The sequence below is a fragment of the Coffea arabica genome, chromosome 3e (assembly GCF_036785885.1).
Source record: "Coffea arabica cultivar ET-39 chromosome 3e, Coffea Arabica ET-39 HiFi, whole genome shotgun sequence".
Classification (NCBI taxonomy): Eukaryota; Viridiplantae; Streptophyta; class Magnoliopsida; order Gentianales; family Rubiaceae; genus Coffea; species Coffea arabica.
In genome coordinates, this window is record NC_092315.1 from 226,272 (window position 1) to 245,000 (window position 18,729).

An 18,729-nucleotide genomic window follows, 5' to 3' on the forward strand; every position below is an offset into this window, starting at 1 on the left:
ATGAAAATTAAAATTTAGTTCTCTCTCTCTCTCTCTCTCTCTCTCTCTCTCTCTCTCTCTCTCTCTCTCTCTCTCTATTTTGTATGAGAGGAATGAAATTTAAAAAGCGAAGAGAATAAAAGGAAATTTGAACTTAAAATCTCTAAATCCTAAAACTTTAACATTAGCCACTATATCAAGATATCCTTAACAAATTTTTGTATACTTTTGTTAGACAAGAAAGTCTGAAAAAAGAAGAGTACATACTCTAAGTTATAGATTAGTGTGTGTAAATTTTGTTTGGATTGCACTTTTACAATTTTTTTTTAAACAAAAAACCCAATCAACCATCAATCAAATCTCACAAATTTTGCAGGACACAACACGAAGGAAAGTGCAGGATGGTACTAGAAATTCTTAAAACTTTCCAATAAACAAACAAAATAGAAAATAAAGTATTTATCTTTTCCTTACAGCCGAGTACAGTCTCGTTCCATTTCTAATTCTAACATCATCCTAGAAGGCTTTATAGATACTATAATTAAGTTTTAGTTGATTTCATTTGTGGGATATTTCGTTCTACAATTACATAAGATGAAATATTTAAACTATGAGTTCACTTGCAAAAAACAATTTCAAAAAGCACGACACGCCTATGCGAGAGACACAAATATGAAGATTTCTAAAAATGAGAATGTGAGTTGTCTTTTAGTTTATGCTTGTTGTATAAATCAGATATTGTTGAGGTTGGATTTTATTTTTTAAAAATGTCTATAGTTAGATTAACCACATCTCAAATTCCTTTTCAATAATTCAAATTCCTTTTAACTCCGTGCATGCATGATTAATGAAACTTGTTTTAGGAAATCTTCTTAAAACCTACCCTAGATATTTCAATTTTCAAAAACTTTACTGCGTATGTTTTAGGATGCCCTAACCTCCCCTCCGCGAACACTCTCACCAACTGAATGGTTTGTTTGTTTTTTATCGAAATCGATAAATAACACACACACACACCCACCTAATTTAAACAAACACAGGAGTTAATCGAAGAACGACTCAAAAGCAATCTAAGGGGGACCCACAAAGAACCACTATTCAGCCAATTGATAACTGAACAGGGTTTCTGTGGACCTTAAACCCAGAGTAAATACCCCACGATCTTTCGACGTGGGATAGGAACACAAGTCTAGAATAACCACCAAAGTTCTTTTTGAACCTCTACAACGTACAGGAACAAACACATTTAAACTTTTCAAAAAGGGATAATTTCACAAACCTCCCTTGAGGTTTTCGGCAATTGCAGAGAGCTCTCCTTAAATTTTAAAAATTATGCCTACCTCTCTTGCTTGTAAGGATTATGTAACAATATAGCTCCAATAGCCTAAATTTTTTCACAAATATTCTAAAATACCGGGTCTGTTTGGAATCTCGAGTTTTTAGCAAATTTGTATAATACTAGTTTTTTAACAACTTTTGCTACAGGAACCCCAAGAACTTATCAAAGTTTTTCACCTACACACTTCAAAATAATACACAAAAAACTTTCCCTTCAACTTTTCTTCTTTTTCCTCCCCCACCGAACCTACCACGTCCTCCGTCGCCAGCCACCACCTCCACCACCACTTTCGGCACCGGTCATTATTCCGGCCGCCAGTGCTGGCCATCCTCTTTTTTTTTTCTCTCCTGCCCTCTCTCTTTGACCGATCTGTTGGTTTCCAAAACCTCTTTTTTCTTTTTTTTTCCTTTCTCCCTTCCCCATCCCCTCTGCCTCCCCCGCTATCTTCCCTCTCCCGCTAGCTGCGATTTGGTCGCGCGATCAGATCGTAGCTAGGGGAGGAGACGGGGAGTGACAAAGCTAAAAAAAAAAAAATGCAACCCTGCAACAACTCTGGCTTCAGAGGGTGAGGGGGAGGGGAAAGGAGAATGAGAGGGAGAAGAAGGGAAGAGAGAGAAAAAAAATTTCCTATGGCTGCTAGGTGACCAAGGTTGCTGGTTGGAGAAGGAAGAAGGTGGCGAGAATGAGGGAGGAGAGTGGGGAGAAAAAATGAAACAAAAAATCCATGGCTACAGCCTGCAAGTTCTCTGGCATCGGAGGCCGCCAGGGAGGATGAGGAGAGGGAGAAGAGGGGGAGAGAAAAAGATGGGCATAGGGGCAGAGAGGGAGAGGGAGGAGAGGACAGAGGTACCGGGGGAGAGGGAAGGGAGAGATGCCGGGGGAGAGAAAAAGAGGGGCAGAGAGGGAAAGGGAAGAAGGGGCAGAGGTGCCGGGGAAGGGGGAAGGGAGAAGAAGAAAGAGAGAAAATAAAATAAAAAAGAAAGAAAGAAAAAGAAAGATCAAAATTTTTCAACCTAAAATAGTTTTTCAACCTACAAATTTTTCTTACAACTTCTACAGTAATCTACAGTAAAATTTTAGACAAACACCCAAAAAACTCATCTTCCAAACGGGGCCACCATTCTTCTAAAAAACAAGACAAAACAAAAACAAACTTTTAATCTTTAACTTCTTGTATGTGGCATATTCACCAAAGCAAATAGAATCCAGCGACTACAAATCACCTCAAAATTCATTAATTACTATTCTTGCCTAATGTAACTTGTTACAACCACTACTGATATTAAACCAAGAAATACCCCCACATCCCTATGAACATAATTTATCATTACTATAACACTCTTAGATGTAGAGACAAAATTCTATTTTCAGAGTAAAATCACAATCACTAAGTGGAAATAAAAGAGAAAACCAATGAGATTTTTAATTGCTAGATATTTTTACTTAACAAACGTAATAGTCATTTTTTTATCTTCCAACTCTCAATTTTAATTTTTTCTCCCTATATCACTACCATTTTTTTCATCTTTCCCTATTTTGATAATAAAATCTACAATCTGCACTTTGTTAATTTGGTAACTTCAATTGGCTAACATTTGTAAATAGTAAAAATGTTGAAAAAAAAAAAGAATATATCAACAAATTTTTATAGTAAGAAGGAGGTAGGAAGACAAAAAATATATCTAGATAAATTTTGGAGATGGTAAAAAATTGATAGTGGTGTGGTTAATAACAATGGAGTGCAATATTTGATGAGAGGGAGAAGCGGTCGTTGGAGGAAAAGAGAGAAAAGTATGAAAGATGAAGAGAGGAAGAGATGAAAATTAGAAAATAGATGCATTTGAAATTAAAAAATGGCAAGTAAAATAATAAGAAGTATTTTTTAGTTTTAAATTCTCTTTTATAAATTAACTATTAAGTGGAAAACATTTAAGTTATTTGATTGAACCAAATGAGGTATATGTAATTATTGAAACTTCAGGGGAGTTGAGTGGAATTATCAAAAACCTCAATGGAGGTTTTTGAAATTATCCCTTTTAAAAAATTTTCGATTTGGGATTTTAAGAAATGAAATGATATTTTTGCAAAATATCTAAATGCAAGTAGAACAAATAAATATAAATATGTTTATTTATATGATATCGCTTTTAACAAATAAGTGCATTATGGAACTGAAGATTTGGAATGCTCAGGTATATTGATTATTTTAATACTAGCTTGGATCTGGTCGTGCTACACACTGGCCTATCCACTGATAATTTTCGCTGTTTATTTAGTCCTTCATTTTTGTCCTATGCAAAATCCAGATAATTTTGTGGATGTTGATAATATATCTGTGGATTTGATATGCTAATTGTGTTTAAAATACAGAGAGGTAAATAACATTTAAAACAGTGGCAAAGATTATATAAACAAAATCATTCACTTTTGACAGCACATGTGCTTTAAGACTGGATCTTCATACATATTAGCACTTGCAATTAAGTTTCATGATCTATGCAGGTGCAAGATAACAAACTAAACTATTAATAGCTATCTCATGATCCCTTATTTGTCAAGGACTGAAGCAGTTTCAAAGAAAGTATCAAAGCAATGGACCTAATCATTTAGCTAGCTAACAAAAGATTTAATAAAAGTAACATAATTAAAGCAGTTTAGGCCTACTTGCCCTTAAGCTTCTTTGCTGGACTTATCTTCAATATTCTCAGGCAAATTGCTATCTTCTGGACCTTTTTTGGTGCACTGCTCAGAAATATTGGATGGCTCTTTGGATAGTGTTTCTACTGGTGTAGCTTCATTTTCAAGTAGCCCTTTTGGAAAATCAAGGCTCCTATTTACTCCACTGATCCCATATGCATCATTTTTCGTAGAAAAATTGCCTCCAGCAATTTCTTCAAGCACCAACTAAGTGGTTGGTGTGAACTTTTCTTCATTTGTTTGTTGTTGTTTTTTTTTTGATATCTTGGTGAGGAAGTGCCCACTGTAGAAGAAACTTCGGTGCGATCTGGAAATGTTACAGTAACAGATCATCTGCAGTGCAAGCTTTGGATACAATAGTTTTAATTTGTCCCTGGTCTTAAAAGTGAGTCTTATAAGCCTTGAGAAAGTAGACAATTATATATTTCTTCAAGGAACCATTAAGTTCAGTGTCTACTTCAAAGTGCTGCGGCAAAAATTATTTTTTGAGTTGTAGTCAGTTGTTGTTATCTTTTTTGTTATGCATGGATATAAAATAGAAGGTTATCACTTACGCTTTCTTGTGCCAGTTTATGCTGAAGTGAAGTGAATAGAATCATTTTTTTTTTGCACCTTCTCTAGATATAGTGCAATTGATTGTTCCCGAATCATCACTTAAAATGATGGGAATTCGAGCCCTCAAATTCAAGAACAGAAATTAACATCAATTTAAATGCAGAAAGAGGATTAAATTGTAATTAAAGAGCATGAATTGGTAACTTTACCTCATATCAACCTCACTTTGTTGCTTGCAAAAAGGACAACAGATAATCCAATCAATGTTTGCATTAACTATTCCTGTATTTAGCGTATCCAAAGGCAAGTTTCCCAGTTGCTTGAAGCCAAGCTGTTTTTTTCTAAATCAAATAGATATGAAAGATATCTGAAGCAAAAACCACAGTCAACAGTAAAAAAGGCAAGATCATAATCGTACATAAGTTTTTCATCATTTGCTCAATATGACGAAAGAAAGAACCAACATTAAAGGGTTTCTCCTTTCCCTTCTCCCATTTGTATACATCGTAGGTTTTAGAAACCGTACCATAGATCATTAAAAATTGTTTTCTAAAAGAAAACATCACTTCGTAGCAGGAAAAAAGGAAGAATTCACTGGTAAATTCAAACCAAGTACAATCCCTAAAAGAAGCTGATTATTGGGGCAAATGCAATCATGTGCATGTGGAGGGTTTTTGTGGTTCTAACCAAGAGAAAGTACAATGCTTTGTTTAGAAAATTGGTAGAACAGTGGCATCTTTTGCAGGGTCATATTCGGCTATCCGAGCAGAAGAAACGAAGAAAAAGAGACTTTTAGTGAGAGGCCTAAAACTGACCCATATGTTTAGATCAATCGACAAACAGTATCAAACTATTTGCACCGAAACAGAAAAATAAGAAGGAAATATTTTCAAACATACAAAAATAGCCCTAAATAGTTAGTATCTATTCAAACAACCACCTTTCACAAAAGGGCGCGACTAACTTTTAACACTTATTAAAACACAAACAAAGTTAAAAAATAAGTATATTTAATCCATTATTACCAATTGACCCTTAAATAGTAAGCTACTATTGGAATTCTCAATTGTAAGACAAAGTCCCAAATAGACATTTACCATTCTTTAAGATTCAAATGAATAAAACAAAGTTCCTTCCTCCAATAAGAGCTTGACACTTGGCATTCAATGGACAACTCAAGTTGTTCTATTATCTAGTGGGTAGACACATACACATATATGTATACAGGCCACGTTACTTATTTGTTTAGATTGGACCATCAACTTTTCCATGTAACTTAAAACGTAATTTCTTCGCTAGAAATTGAGGAACTTAAACATTTTTGGTACAATCCAAGGGGTACGTAATAATATCTACACACATTTTTTAGTTTCTTTTTTTTTTTTTTGCATGTTTCTAATATGTATTAATATGTAACTACTACACGTATTTACCATATATTGGGGAAAAAAAAATTAAAAGAGCATGCAAATATCATTCCCAACAATGGTATTTAATCTTTCCATTTACCCTCTACATAGATTTGACAAGTACATATCATCACAAATTGAAAAGCTATTTTCCTCCAAAAAAAGTTTATATTTTTCATGAACATATTTTTCAATCATCTTTTTATCTCATATATATCAAATCGTTACAGTACATTTTTTTGACGAAAACTATAGAAAATAGCAATCCAAACAAACTCTTAGCCTTAGAATCATCATCATACCGAGAAAAGGAATTTTAACCGGGTTATTTTTAGGCATTTACTAATACAGCCAATATTCAAATGCAAACCCATTGCATTTCTCGTTTCCTTAGCCTCTCAGTTTTCACACTAAATAAAATGAACACTTGGAACTTCAAAGCATTGATGAGCTAAATAAATCTTGTAAAGCTTCAGCGCTACCAAATATACGCATACGAGCAAAGTGACGGTAGTAATCCACGAAATTCAAAATCAAAGCACAGAAGAGCGGGCATACTCCTTTTGGTGATTTTTCCCATCTCACGAGATAACCAAACTCCGATTCATTAGCCGCCACCAAAAAAAAAAAAAAAAGAACAAAAACATTAATCTCTTTGAAATTGTGTTACAAACGACTGCCTGCTGTAACCAAACACAGAGACAGAGTAGTCTAGTATACAGGTTAATAAGAAGGAGGATGTCGTCTGCCACGGTTTTTGTCCTGCACTCGATGAAACACTTCCAGCTCCTGATTATTATTATTATTTTTTTGCAAAAAATAAAAATAAAAAAAAGGAGAGACGAAAACAAGATCAATTAGCACAATTCGTATCAACTGATCATTAGTCATCAAAACACGCAAATTACAGCATAAACACATGTATTGCTCCTGATTATTGTTTAAAACACTTTTGGCGTTCTATATTTTATTTATTCTTTCAAGTTATAGTGTCATAGTACTTAAACACACAGGCCCGAAATTTAATTTTACTAATATCTAGTAATCTACGGTCCGTAAATAAGTGCGCACTTAAGTAAAGAGTGGTTTTTTTTGGGACACTTAATTGAAAAAAAAAAAAATTCTTAGATTTTAAAATATGCCAAACTACAAGTACAAAATACGAATTTTTTTTTTCCTCTTTGAAATTAACCAGAAACGCGAAAATAGAGAAAGAGATAATTAGTTTAGCACTACTAATGTAACCAATAAATGAAATAAAAATAAAATGTACTAGTACCACATTCTCTGGTAGCATTGACAGCAGCAGAGCAAATGCAGAGCAGCGCTTGAGTCTCCACATCGAAGCCGCAGGTCCCGCCGGATTTGGTACACCGTTCGCAACCGGTATCCGGGACCCCATAAGACAACTTGATCCCATACAGCCAGTCCAACGGCCCAACGCCCTTCAGGTTATCCGTGTTATAGACGCTGGTGTAATGCGTGCAGTCCAGTATGTTCATGCTCATGAACTTGACGGTGCCGTAGCCGGTGAAGCAGCACGGCGGCGGAGTACTGTTGGACAAGAGATGAAAGAGCTTGAAGGAAGTACAGGCCCCGTAAAGTTCGTCGCAGGTATGGCCGGCGAAGTTGAAGCACAGAGACTTGTAGTGGTTGAGGACTGGGGAGTCTATGGAGCAGTTCATGAGAACGAAGACGGTGTCGGACGAGGGGGGGATGAGGGCCGATTGAATGTCCGACAGGACGAAGTCGTGGTGAGGTTGGAGAATGGAGCAAGTGGACATGGCCGGATCGAAGATGACCAGGTTCTTCTTGTCGTAGTCGATGGACTGGACCTTGTAGTTCCCGGATGGGGTGGCGAAGAACAAGTCCGTGGAGGAGCAGTTTAACATGTGACGAAACTCGGGGGAGCCGCATCCGTCGTCAATGCCGAATGGGTAGTTTATAGGGATGCTGTTGCAGTAATTACGGCAGGTACCAGCGGCTCGCTCTACAACCACCGCCGCTGCTAGTAGAATAAACATATTCAGTACGTGGAGGTGGATGCGCTGGTGGAAGTGGGATAATCTCCTAATATGCATTGTTTGGTGGCGTTGATGTTAGTTAATTAGCTTCCTTCTTCAAGCTTTTCTTTTCTTTTGGTAGCTGCTAGCTAGATAGTTGGATAATGGGATGGGAAAACTGAAAAGTGAAAACAGCAGCTAAGTCAACACTCGAAACACTTTTTCTACTGCACTGCAATATTTGCTCGGCTGGCCTGGCCCCAAAAGGTCAGCTGCTTTTTAGGAGATTGCTGATCCTCCCTGATAAAGCACTCTCCCAACCCCCCCAGCCCAGAGTTATACACTAACGGGGGAATTGATGGCTTTGTTGCTACTGCTACTACGGACTGTTTCTAATTAAGCAAAAGTAAATTTTAGGATAGTGATGATCGACAGCACCCCGCAACTTTCTCCATCATGCTGGTGCTTCTTTTTGACTGGTATACAGGGGAAATATAGGCTCCCCGGGTGGTCCACAAGTTGAAAAACAATCCAAACGCAATTTAAAAACAAGGCCCGCATTCACATTTCAGTTTTTTTTTTCCTTAGTCATGTATGATTTCCCTGTTATGGTAACAAAGGATAGGTCAGGATGTGGGCTACCGTTGTTTAAGGCCTTATTAGACGACGGTAGACATGATCACGGTTCCAAAATTTTCGATTCTGACTTTTTTTTTTTTTAAAAAATGAAACCTAAAATGACTCTTACAGGGTTGGTTATGGTTACGGTTTTTTGAATTTTCGATTCTGATTATGATTCCGATTTCTTTGATTACAATTCCGATTCTTTTAATTATGTTTTAAGAGCTTATTGTTATAAAATTGATTCTAAAAAAGCATGACAATGAATGAAAAAATAACAAAAGATTTTTATTGTATTATCATGTGAAAGGAAAAAGAAAATGATGCGGAATTCGTGAAAAAAATATCTCTTTGTTGATTGGGTAAGATTGATATTGAATTTAGATTAGTCGCGGGGCATAAACTTACTAATGTAATGGGATAATGAATTGTTGGATTAAGATTGGAACTGCTGATACTAGATATTAAACTTTAAATTGACCAAATAGGTTTAAATGGCAAATGTTATGGTTTGAACGGATCGTAAACCTATGGTTCCGTTTTAGTTCAAATTTTTGGTGAATTTGGACTTGAACTTGTAGTCACAATTATGGTTTCGATTTCTAATATTTGATTTAACAAATCGTTCGACCGGTTCTAATCCAATTCTGATTGAACCTAAACTTGTAGTCACGATTATGGTTGCGATTTCTAACATCGGATTCAACAAACCGTCAGACTGGTTCTAATCCGAACCACTAGGCCAATGGCTCAAACCTCACTTGCAGCGAAAAAAATCTAAAGGTTGTGTCAGAGCACTCCCTTGGTCTAGTTGGGTCTGTATACCCACTAGCCCCCTACCACAGCCTTTTTAGGCTCCCTCTCTCCCCCTAGATTAGGACAGAATAGGTTATACAAATGTATCGTTGCTAACAAAAAAAAAGAAGGTTCTAATCCGAATCCAATTCAAATGTCAGATCGATTTTAACCTGATTCCGATTCAAACTTGAACAGTAGTTTGGGATGTCAACCTTGTGAGGACTCGCAAATTCCTCGTATTTTTCCTCAAAAATACCCTTTTATTTGAAAATTAGTATTTATCAAAGGCCACTACCCAAATATTTCACACTAAGAGTAAATAGATCTAGAAAGTAGAGTTTTACGCTTCGGTTTCAAGTTTGGAGCAAAATTAGGGTTTTCGCGATTTTCGCCGAATGAATTTTCGGTACAGAGTAAGGATTAATTTTGGGGATTAAAAGTGACTTTTAAGTGAGAAATAATATGTGGCTAGTAGCAATGATATAAGGTTAGTGAATGGGAAGTAAAAATACTAGTACGTGAGTTTTTAAGAAAAACAGCGCGAACCGGCGGGTCCCGCGCATTACCGATTGAACGCACCACTTGACCACCATTTTTCTTATCCAACAAGTTTGTTGACTTTTGTACATAATATCTTCTTAAATTACAGCAAGGTTGACCGAAAATTGTGGCTCAAAGGCAAGGGAAGAAAGAGAAAAATTTTGTGGCCAAGATTAGTCCAAGTGTTTGCCCAATTTGTGGACACCATTAGTCCTAATCCTCTTGCTTTATTATAAGGCAACTAAGCTCCATTTCTCTTCATATTTCTGCCAAGGAGCCGAGAGAGAGAGAGGGGAAGAACAAGAGAGAAATTTCTTCATTTCATCTTCAAATCCAACAACTTAGTGAGAAAATAAACAAAGTAAACCGATTAAACTTGTTCTTGAGTGACTAGGTGGTGATTTGTGGTAAGTTTTTGGAAGAAGGAAGCTTGGGCTACTTGTAGTAACCTCTAGTCAAGGTAAGAGAGCTTATCTCTCCAAGTTTTGCTTTCAATTTTGTTCAATTAAGCTTGGCAACTTGATCTTGTGGTGAGATTATGGATGATTATCATGTTTTAGTAGTTTTTCCCAATTTATTTGATGAACTAGGGCTTGTGGAAATTCTGCCCAAATTATTGTATGATGCTTATATGTTGCAATTGAGGTTTTATAAGGTGTTATGGTAGTGATTAGACCAAGAAATTAAGGAAAGTTGCACTAGAAACTCAAAATTCCAAAATCTGGAAAATTTGCTCAACATTCTGTCCGAATTTGTATCTGTATGTTAGAGGCTGATTTGGCCTTAGCTCAAAGAATAAAAGTTGTAGAGAATGGCATTTTATAGGTGCCTACAAAATTTCAGCTCAATCAGAGCAACGTAGGACGTGAAAAGTCCAAAATACCCTTACTGTTCTAAGTATTTCCCAGCAGTCCGTTTCTTCAGTTCAGTCCAGTTTATCACAATTTTTGACCAGGATCCATTCTGATTTAGCTCTGGGCCAAAACATGAAAGTTGTAGTGTTCTGAAGTAGCTTTAAAATGCCTCTAAGAAAACCTGATTCGGACTTGTGTACACTGAGTTATGTCCATTACAGTGTTCTGCGTTTAATCAGCCGACGAATTGGTTTCTGGTTTAGTAATTCGAGAATTTGACCAAGTTACATTAGAAACTGGATTAAGTGACCTTCATGAACATTGTAGCCCTAAGTCTTAGCTTCGAAACGGCATAGGTTGCGTCTTAATTCGATAAGCGTAGCCTCGAATAAGTTATTTCCGCATTCGTACGTCAAATCTGTCTTGTGCTAAGTTGAATTTATGCATTTGTTATCATTGTAATTCTTGTTATTATGATATTGTGAGCCTATGGAACGGCTCTTGACATAAATTGCTGATATGTATGATGTTGGGTTGTGTTTGAGAAAAACAATGAAGCCTAAATGGCTGGAAAATTAGGTAAACACAAAGGGCATGCTGCCCGAATTTTTACTCGAGGGCTAGAATGCTATATTTTCGACTTGGGTGAAGGTTAAGTACTTAACACTTGAACTAGCGAGGACTTTGGCTATTATGTTTCTTGAGTGTTAAACGTTAGGACTTGACTACACTTGTACCCTTGGGAAATGAAATAATGATTGCTCGAAGTACGTTTTCCTTGTACTCTCGACTCACATGACAATTTTAAGTATAAATGTTACAAAGCTTTATCGTTTAAAAAGCGAGCAAGTGTTTCATGACTACTGTCCGAATGAATTTCAATTTCTTGATTCTTATTGAACGAAACGTCTAAGTTTCGAACTCTAGTCATGTTTCAAAGTTCTCAAATTGAGTTTTATCGCAGATTTGGACTCCGAACTCGGAGTATAACCTGAAAGTGACCAGTAAAACCACTATATCTTTTGGTGAGTGCTTTCAAATACTGAATTGAACTTGATACTTGTACTTGATACGTGCCAATATGATTACATGTCACATGCGTGAATTGTTAGGGCAAGAGTGTACTTTATCGCACTTGCCCTTACATTATATACACTTGTTTATTGTTGCAATTGACTTGACATACTTGTTATGATGCGCGCACTTCCTGGAATTCCAGACACCCTGTGGCGAGTTACTCTAGTCGGGCCGGCAGGGGCTTGGTCGATTGGGTAACGAGCCCTGGGTCTCTTGCTTTGTCGAGTGGAGTGATATCTCCTCGACTAAACGGTATACTCGAGTATTACCACCCGTGTTTATTGAGGATTTTGGGCCCAGTAGGGGGTGTGAATGGTGGACGAAGAGTAGTGTAAGTGGTGTTCTACTGGATTGGTTCCTTTACTTGAAAGTTGACGGAGTGTCAACTACTATGTGATGAAGCTCCTGATGATGAATGGAAGTTTGCTCCTGAGAGCCATCCGTATCCTTATGCTTTGGAATGATTATTGTTTATTGGATTATAGTGTCTTCTGAAAACTTTTACACTCGCTCATTTTGAGATTTCTCACTTTTATGAACTCTTCATGCTCGTTACTTTGCTATATCGAAAACTTGTACTTATAAATAATGGTCAATTTGCTATTTGGAACCTCACTGGGCTTTTAGCTCATACCACGCTATTTGTTTTCCTTACAGGGGGTACGAGTGACGCATGAGACTTGTAAAAGACTAGCGTAACCTTTTGTTTTGACTTTTGACTTTTGGTCTTGTACTCGCGCTATTCCTCGAATGGAACATGTTGTACTTGGATTGTATACGTTTTGAACTAGTTTGGTGTATTGAGACTTTGTACCTCGATTTCTATCAATGTAAATTATAAGCTTGAATTGTGAATGTTATTTATGATTTATGGATGTGTGTACATGACTCGATTGAGATAGTGAGTGAGTCCTGGCGAGAGCTGGGCAGGCGGTCCGCCGAACCCTTTGGTACGCCTTAGGGGGAGGTGGGGTCGTCACAAACCTTAATGGGTCTTGAACATTATGAGCATTGTCCAGCCACCAACAAATGTTTTTTACTATATATATCTATATATACTGAAAATGCTGGGGTGCATAATCTTGGAGGAATTGAATAATGTGGATCAACAGCTAGGGGTGCATATATATATATGTATTAAAAAGAAGGCCCGCATTCACATTTCATTTTTTTTTTTCTTAATTAAGTATGATTTCCTTGTTATGGTAACCAGTTCTAATCTGATTCCGATTGAAGCTGAACTTGTAGTTAGAATTTTGGTTCCGATTTCTAATACCGATTCAACAAACCATCAGAAAATGCTGGGTGCATAATCGTACAATTGGCTCATAAATCAGGAACCCTCTCCTCTCCCCTCTGTCTCAGGTCTCTTTTCTCTTTTTGAAAAGACAAAATATTCATTAAGCACTGGTCGATTTATTATTATGACGGCTTTGAACACGGAAACATCATTGTAAAAGAAGCGGTCCGAAGGAAGTAAAAAGAGGTTAAGTACCCGCAGCTCGCAGAAACGGTAGACGACACAGTAGTAAAAAAGATGGTTGATTACTATATATCAACGCGGCCGCCTTGATTACAAACTCGAGAGAGTGTGTGCCCGTCGCCCACTTTAATTTGAATTAGGAAGGAGGCAAATCAAATCGGGAATCGGAACATAAAATTAATCAATAGTTCTAAAGCAGCTAGCACTTATATATGATAAAAGATAGAATAGCAGTAGTAATTCAGCAGACGAATAGATACAACACTTTTTTTGTTTTTTGGTAAAACCTCCTAGTACCGGACAAGTTAAATAATACTATAGTAATAGGAGGAACAACCATATAATATGCATGGATGGATGGTCCGTCCGGTTACACATCGGTGAATCGCAGGTAGCCCTTGTTGGATGGAAGATCAGCAGTCTGGTATCCCTGCGGAAACATTTGCTTAGCTTCATCATCGGACACGCTGGGGCAGATGGCCACAGGATCTCCCGGTTTCCAATTAGCAGGAGTTGCAATCTTGTGCGCGGATGCCTTGCGCAAGGACTCCAACACCCTCACCACTTCGTCCATGTTACGCCCAGTGCTTGCCGGGTACAGAAAGCTCAACTTAATCTACACATGATGATATGCATAAAACCGCCAGCGGGCAATATTAGTACGTGCTATATGTTTATTTCCAGAGTTGAGACCTTACATATACATATACAATGCATATACATATAAGAATCAATTACAGCTCACTGGCTAGTTGCTTTAACAATTAAGATACTATATATGACTTGTGTACGCACGTACCTTCTTGTCAGGGCCTACAATATGCAGAGCACGGGATGGGAGGTGGTAGCCGGACGAGTCTTTCTCATCAGGGTCGACCATGTTGAGTTGCTTGATGATCTCCTTGTTCGGATCAGCAACAATAGGATATGTGACCTTGTGACCATTCTGAGCAAATTAAGCACATTGTGTATAGTATAGTAGTGTAAACTACAAAAGTAGATACTCCACAATAGCAGGTAAGGCGCTAGTAAGTAAAGTAGATACTCTACTCCACAACGGCTAGCTAGAATGGGCAGGCCGGGAGGGGTGATTTTATAATTTTTGTATTATGAACGAGAAGAATTAAATCAAGATAGGTTGCTACGTACGTTATAGGCTTCAATGTCCTTGACCCATTCCTGGTGGGACTGGACATCATCGCCAGACAGACCCAAAAGCTTCACTCCCATCTTCTCAAACTTGTCAGCATACACAGCCATCATACCAAGTTCAGTGGTGCACACCGGCGTGAAATCAGCTGCATAAAGAACATTTCATTTACACACACAGAACGTATATGCATGATGAACGCTAGCTATATATATATATATTTTTTGTCGCAATGATAATATTTATATAATCTATTCTAATCTAATTTAGTTTAAGGAGAGAGAAAGCCGAAGAGATTTTTCTATCAGAAAAAACCACAATTAAGTGGTTAGACGCCCTTGCCTCCTACTCTCATCAAGACTTAAATCTTTTGGTGGTACCCTCGTCACTAGCTATATAAACTTGATAAAAATTAGCGCATGATTGTTATATGTGTGGAAGAAATTAAATAGTATATTCCATCATGCATGCATGCTAATTAATGAAGAATAAGGTGGTGATTACGTTCGTACCCGGGTGAGAGAAAATAATGGTATAGGAATCATCAACGTAGTCGTGGAGTTTGATCCTTCCGTGGGTGGTTTCAACTTCAAGGTTGGGGATGGCGTCTCCAATGGTGAGCCCTGGCATTTTTAAGCAGTAGTAATTAAATTCCAGACGCACTGAACCGAAGCACGTATCAGCCAAAGAGATAAAAGCTGCAAATCTGGCCTACAAAGTTGGGTCTAGAATGAATGCTTCAGGGAAACATGAGTACCGATCGATGAAGGAATGGAAACTAAATGGCTTGGGAGGAGGAGGAGGGGGTTGCATGACGCGGAGAGGGAGACGTCGGCGGCGGTCGTGACTTTGCATGCATGCCAAATTGCTATAAAAAAGCGCCCTGTGGATGGATTCTGTTGCCTCCACGTGTGATGCAACTGACATCTGTCGCCTTTGGCTGTCATCATTATGATGAAATTGAATTGATGATGATGTTCGTTTGTATTTGGGAAAATCCCCAAAAAAAAAAAAAAAAAGAAATAAAATGGAGTTAGCTAGTTTGAAGAAACGAATGCTAAGAAATTACTAGTACAGACTAAGAGGAGGAAGAAGTTTTTCAGTCTAATCTCTTGATCTTTTCTTGTCTTTTTCTTTTTTTGAAGTAAAGTTTTGCGCTCTTAGTCTCAGCACCGCGTTTTGAATACACCAATGACACAAAAGTTGGGAAACAAATTTAAAGTTAATAAGATGCTAGTATCCATGTGGCACAGCCACTAGGCGCATTAACGTGTATGACAACCTGCCTTAAAACAACCTTTTTGAGTGCCAAAATCCACATTTGCTTTACTCTCAAATCAACCCTTTTTCACTTTTGGGAAATGTTGTGATTCTCAAGAATACTTGGGTTGGCACATGTTATCTGTCAATTCACCAATTGTTGGACCAAAAAAACACCATGAGTGGGGATGTAGCTCAAATGGTAAAGCGCTCGCTTTGCATGCGAGAGGCACGGGGTTCGATCCCCCGCATCTCCAGTACCTTTCTTTCGTTTTTGCTGTTTACCGGCACTAGAAAACTAGCTATCCAACGTTTGCAAGTCTAACGGCTTTCCCGCGCAGCACCTCTCCGCCAAAGCCCCATTTGCCAATATCCATTTCCAGCTTAGGCTTCAGCTGCCGCAACTCCGCCGCCATGGAAACTCATCAAATCGCTCAGCTCCTCCATCAGACACTCGGTCAGGACGCCAGCACCGTCCATGCTGCCACTGACGCTCTGGATGCCCTCTCCACTTCTCTTCCCGACTTCCCCTTCTGCCTAGTCTCCATCAACACCACCACCACAACCGCCACCGGTATAGCAGTTTCTTCAAGCATTTCAACACTGCACTCTTCCACGCTACTTTTACGTGCCCAGTACTATTTGTGATTACTGTATACCTGTAGTAGGAGTTACAGGTATTTATGGTGACTTCCAGGAGGCGAAAACCAAGGTCTAAAGTTAGCTGCAGCTACTTATCTCAAGAACTTCGTCCAACGAAATTGCGACACCAATCATTCTCCAAACTCAACAGCTAGTACAGAATTCAAAGATGCCCTCATGCGTGCTCTGCTTCAAGCAGAGCCGCCGGTTCTCAAGCTCTTGATCCAAGCAGTATGTTCCCAAGAATATTCCTAGCTAGTGATACTGGTAGTATTTTTCGTGTTTGCCTTTCTCCCTGGTCATCCAATTCTAAATTTGCTGTTTTGTCGTATACCCTTTTACTTTATTTTTTTTATCCTTTTTCTTCCCCAGTTTCGACCCATTGTTGCTGTTGAGTTTGTCAAGAATGATTCCTGGCCTCAACTTGTCCCTGAGCTGCGAGAAGTAATACAGGACAGTGATTTGGTTACCAGAAATGCGGGTTCCCAGTGGAAGACTGTTAATGCGCTCACTGTTTTCCATTCAATCATTAGACCGTTCCAGGTACTCAATTAATTCATAGCCACCATTTCTTTTTTCTCGATTTACCTGAATTTCATACTATGATGTAAAACTATTTATCAAAGTTCTCACCAGTACTCGTCAAATTATGACCAGGGTAGTGAGGGTTCTAGTTCTGATTTCCAGCACATTCACAGGCTATTTGCATGGAAGCACAGTTCACCTTTCATACTTTTCCCTATCTGCATTGCATTTTGTCTCTTCACCTATTTCTCTTTGACAGATGGGGAGGCAACTCAGCAATTATCTTACAACCAACACTTTTACCTCCTAGCAGTTCAAATTCTCAACTATAACTGAAAAGGCTCCCAGTGTTATTAATTAGGCAACTTTTGTGAGTTTGTGAGGCTATTAAGCTCTCAAATTAACCGCTGCTTATGTTGTGGCCCGTCTTTATACATAATCAAACCTAAAAATGTGGGTAGTGATCACCATTTGGATATATTTAGCCAAGCATTCTTAATCATGGACTCGAGAAAACAATATATGATCTTTGAATTGTATGTTTTTGAGATATCGTACTCCAAAATGTTGGGATGCTTTTATTTTGATAACGTTTCATGACTTCTTTTATCCTCCTTTTTTTTAAATTTTAACTTTTCAGTACTTTCTCAATCCAAAACTTCCAAAGGAACCAGTTCCACCACAGTTAGAACTAATTGCTCAGGAGATTCTGGTACCTTTACTGGCTCTATTTCATCAACTGGTTGAAAAGGTCGGATTTACTTCTTGTTCCTCCTCTGCTTTCACAGTTAAATGAATCTCTGGCAGTATTTTTGTTCAAGTTTACTGATGATGGTGTCGAAAACCTTGCAGGAAACCAACGTATTAACTTAACAAGCAACATGGGATCTAGAGTCCGAGAAGATTCTTCTCATTGTAACCAAGTCCATTCATTTTGCAGTGAGTACGGGTTTAAAACAAAATTTCTAATTGAAACACTTTCTGGTGTATGCATTACAGTTCTATAAGTCCATTTATTTTGCAGTGACTACGAGTTTAAAACAAAATTTTTAGTTGAAACACTTTCGGGTGTATGCATTACAGTTCTATGTTGCTTTTGAGTTGGTTGGTTGTGTAATCCAAATTATTATGCGTACTCTTGAAACATTATAAAAACCAAACCCCATTTTGGAGACACTTATGGTGAATTAATTTGTATTATAATGATTAGAGCACATCAATGATCTGCTTGCTCATGTCTGTTCCTTTCTAGGTCCAGCATACCTGGTTTGTAGCCAATCATTCCGTTGTTTTTTTCAATATTATCTTTTAAAAGAGGTCTAAACAGTATATACATGCATTTTTCTTTTTCACTTCCATCAGCACTGTGGTTCAAACTGATTATTGCATTAAACGTCTTGTAGGTCAGATCACATTTGCCTTCTGCTTTGGCTTCTGCAATTCCTTTTCTTTGTACGGACCTACTTGCCATTCTCAATTGTTTGAGCTTTGATGTTGGACAAAGCTGCATGGACAGGCACTTTTTAAGGCTAAAGACAGTGAAGAGAAGTTTGATCATCTTCTGTGTATTGGTCACTCGACATCGGAAGTTCTCCGACAAGTAATGAAACAAGAATTAGTTCATTTTGATAAATACAAGAAAACATTGCCTCTTCATTTGTCTTTTGCACTTGCAGACTGATTCCAGATATCATTCAGTCCTAAAAATAGTCAAGCATGGTGCTGTTATTAGTGTGAGTGCCAAGCTCTTATTTGATACTATTGTAAAGTTAAAAATTTGAAGTAGAAAAGTATGGA

General features: G+C 37.8%; 3 protein-coding genes and 1 non-coding gene across 8 annotated transcripts in view; 2 read left to right on the top strand and 2 right to left on the bottom strand.

Moving 5' to 3' along the window:
- Positions 1–6,505: 6,505 nt before the first annotated feature.
- On the bottom strand, positions 6,506–8,131 carry LOC113737218 (uncharacterized). Its single transcript, XM_027264479.2, has 2 exons — positions 7,259–8,131; positions 6,506–6,768 (listed from the first exon to the last, which is right to left on the bottom strand). The coding sequence occupies exons 1-2, from the start codon at positions 8,058–8,060 to the stop codon at positions 6,626–6,628; spliced, it is 945 nt and encodes a 314-aa protein (XP_027120280.1). The 5' UTR covers positions 8,061–8,131; the 3' UTR covers positions 6,506–6,625.
- Positions 8,132–13,540: 5,409 nt separating this feature from the next.
- Positions 13,541–15,339, bottom strand: LOC113736288 (1-Cys peroxiredoxin A). 2 transcript variants are annotated; one of them, XM_027263181.2, is made up of 4 exons: positions 15,018–15,339; positions 14,505–14,653; positions 14,155–14,301; positions 13,541–13,971 (listed from the first exon to the last, which is right to left on the bottom strand). In XM_027263181.2, the coding sequence occupies exons 1-4, from the start codon at positions 15,133–15,135 to the stop codon at positions 13,726–13,728; spliced, it is 660 nt and encodes a 219-aa protein (XP_027118982.1). In that variant the 5' UTR covers positions 15,136–15,339; the 3' UTR covers positions 13,541–13,725. The 2 variants fall into 2 exon arrangements, with proteins under 2 accessions (XP_027118982.1, XP_027118983.1); XM_027263182.2 differs by having other exon boundaries at positions 14,155–14,289; positions 15,018–15,281.
- A 78-nt stretch (positions 15,340–15,417) lies between these two features.
- Positions 15,418–18,729, top strand: part of LOC113737862 (uncharacterized) — a 5,139-nt gene continuing 1,827 nt past the window's right edge. For all 4 annotated transcript variants that reach the window (XM_072084108.1, XM_072084109.1, XM_072084110.1 and 1 more), the window contains exons 1-7: positions 15,418–16,339; positions 16,463–16,638; positions 16,780–16,950; positions 17,573–17,683; positions 17,785–17,871; positions 18,336–18,532; positions 18,609–18,665. In XM_072084108.1, the coding sequence (XP_071940209.1) occupies positions 16,180–16,339; positions 16,463–16,638; positions 16,780–16,950; positions 17,573–17,683; positions 17,785–17,805 (639 nt within the window). In that variant the 5' untranslated portion in view covers positions 15,418–16,179 and the 3' untranslated portion in view covers positions 17,806–17,871; positions 18,336–18,532; positions 18,609–18,665. The remainder of the gene's footprint in view (positions 16,340–16,462; positions 16,639–16,779; positions 16,951–17,572; positions 17,684–17,784; positions 17,872–18,335; positions 18,533–18,608; positions 18,666–18,729) is intronic.
- On the top strand, positions 15,950–16,022 carry TRNAA-UGC (transfer RNA alanine (anticodon UGC)). Its single transcript has one exon. It is a non-coding gene; the product is annotated as a tRNA-Ala (tRNA).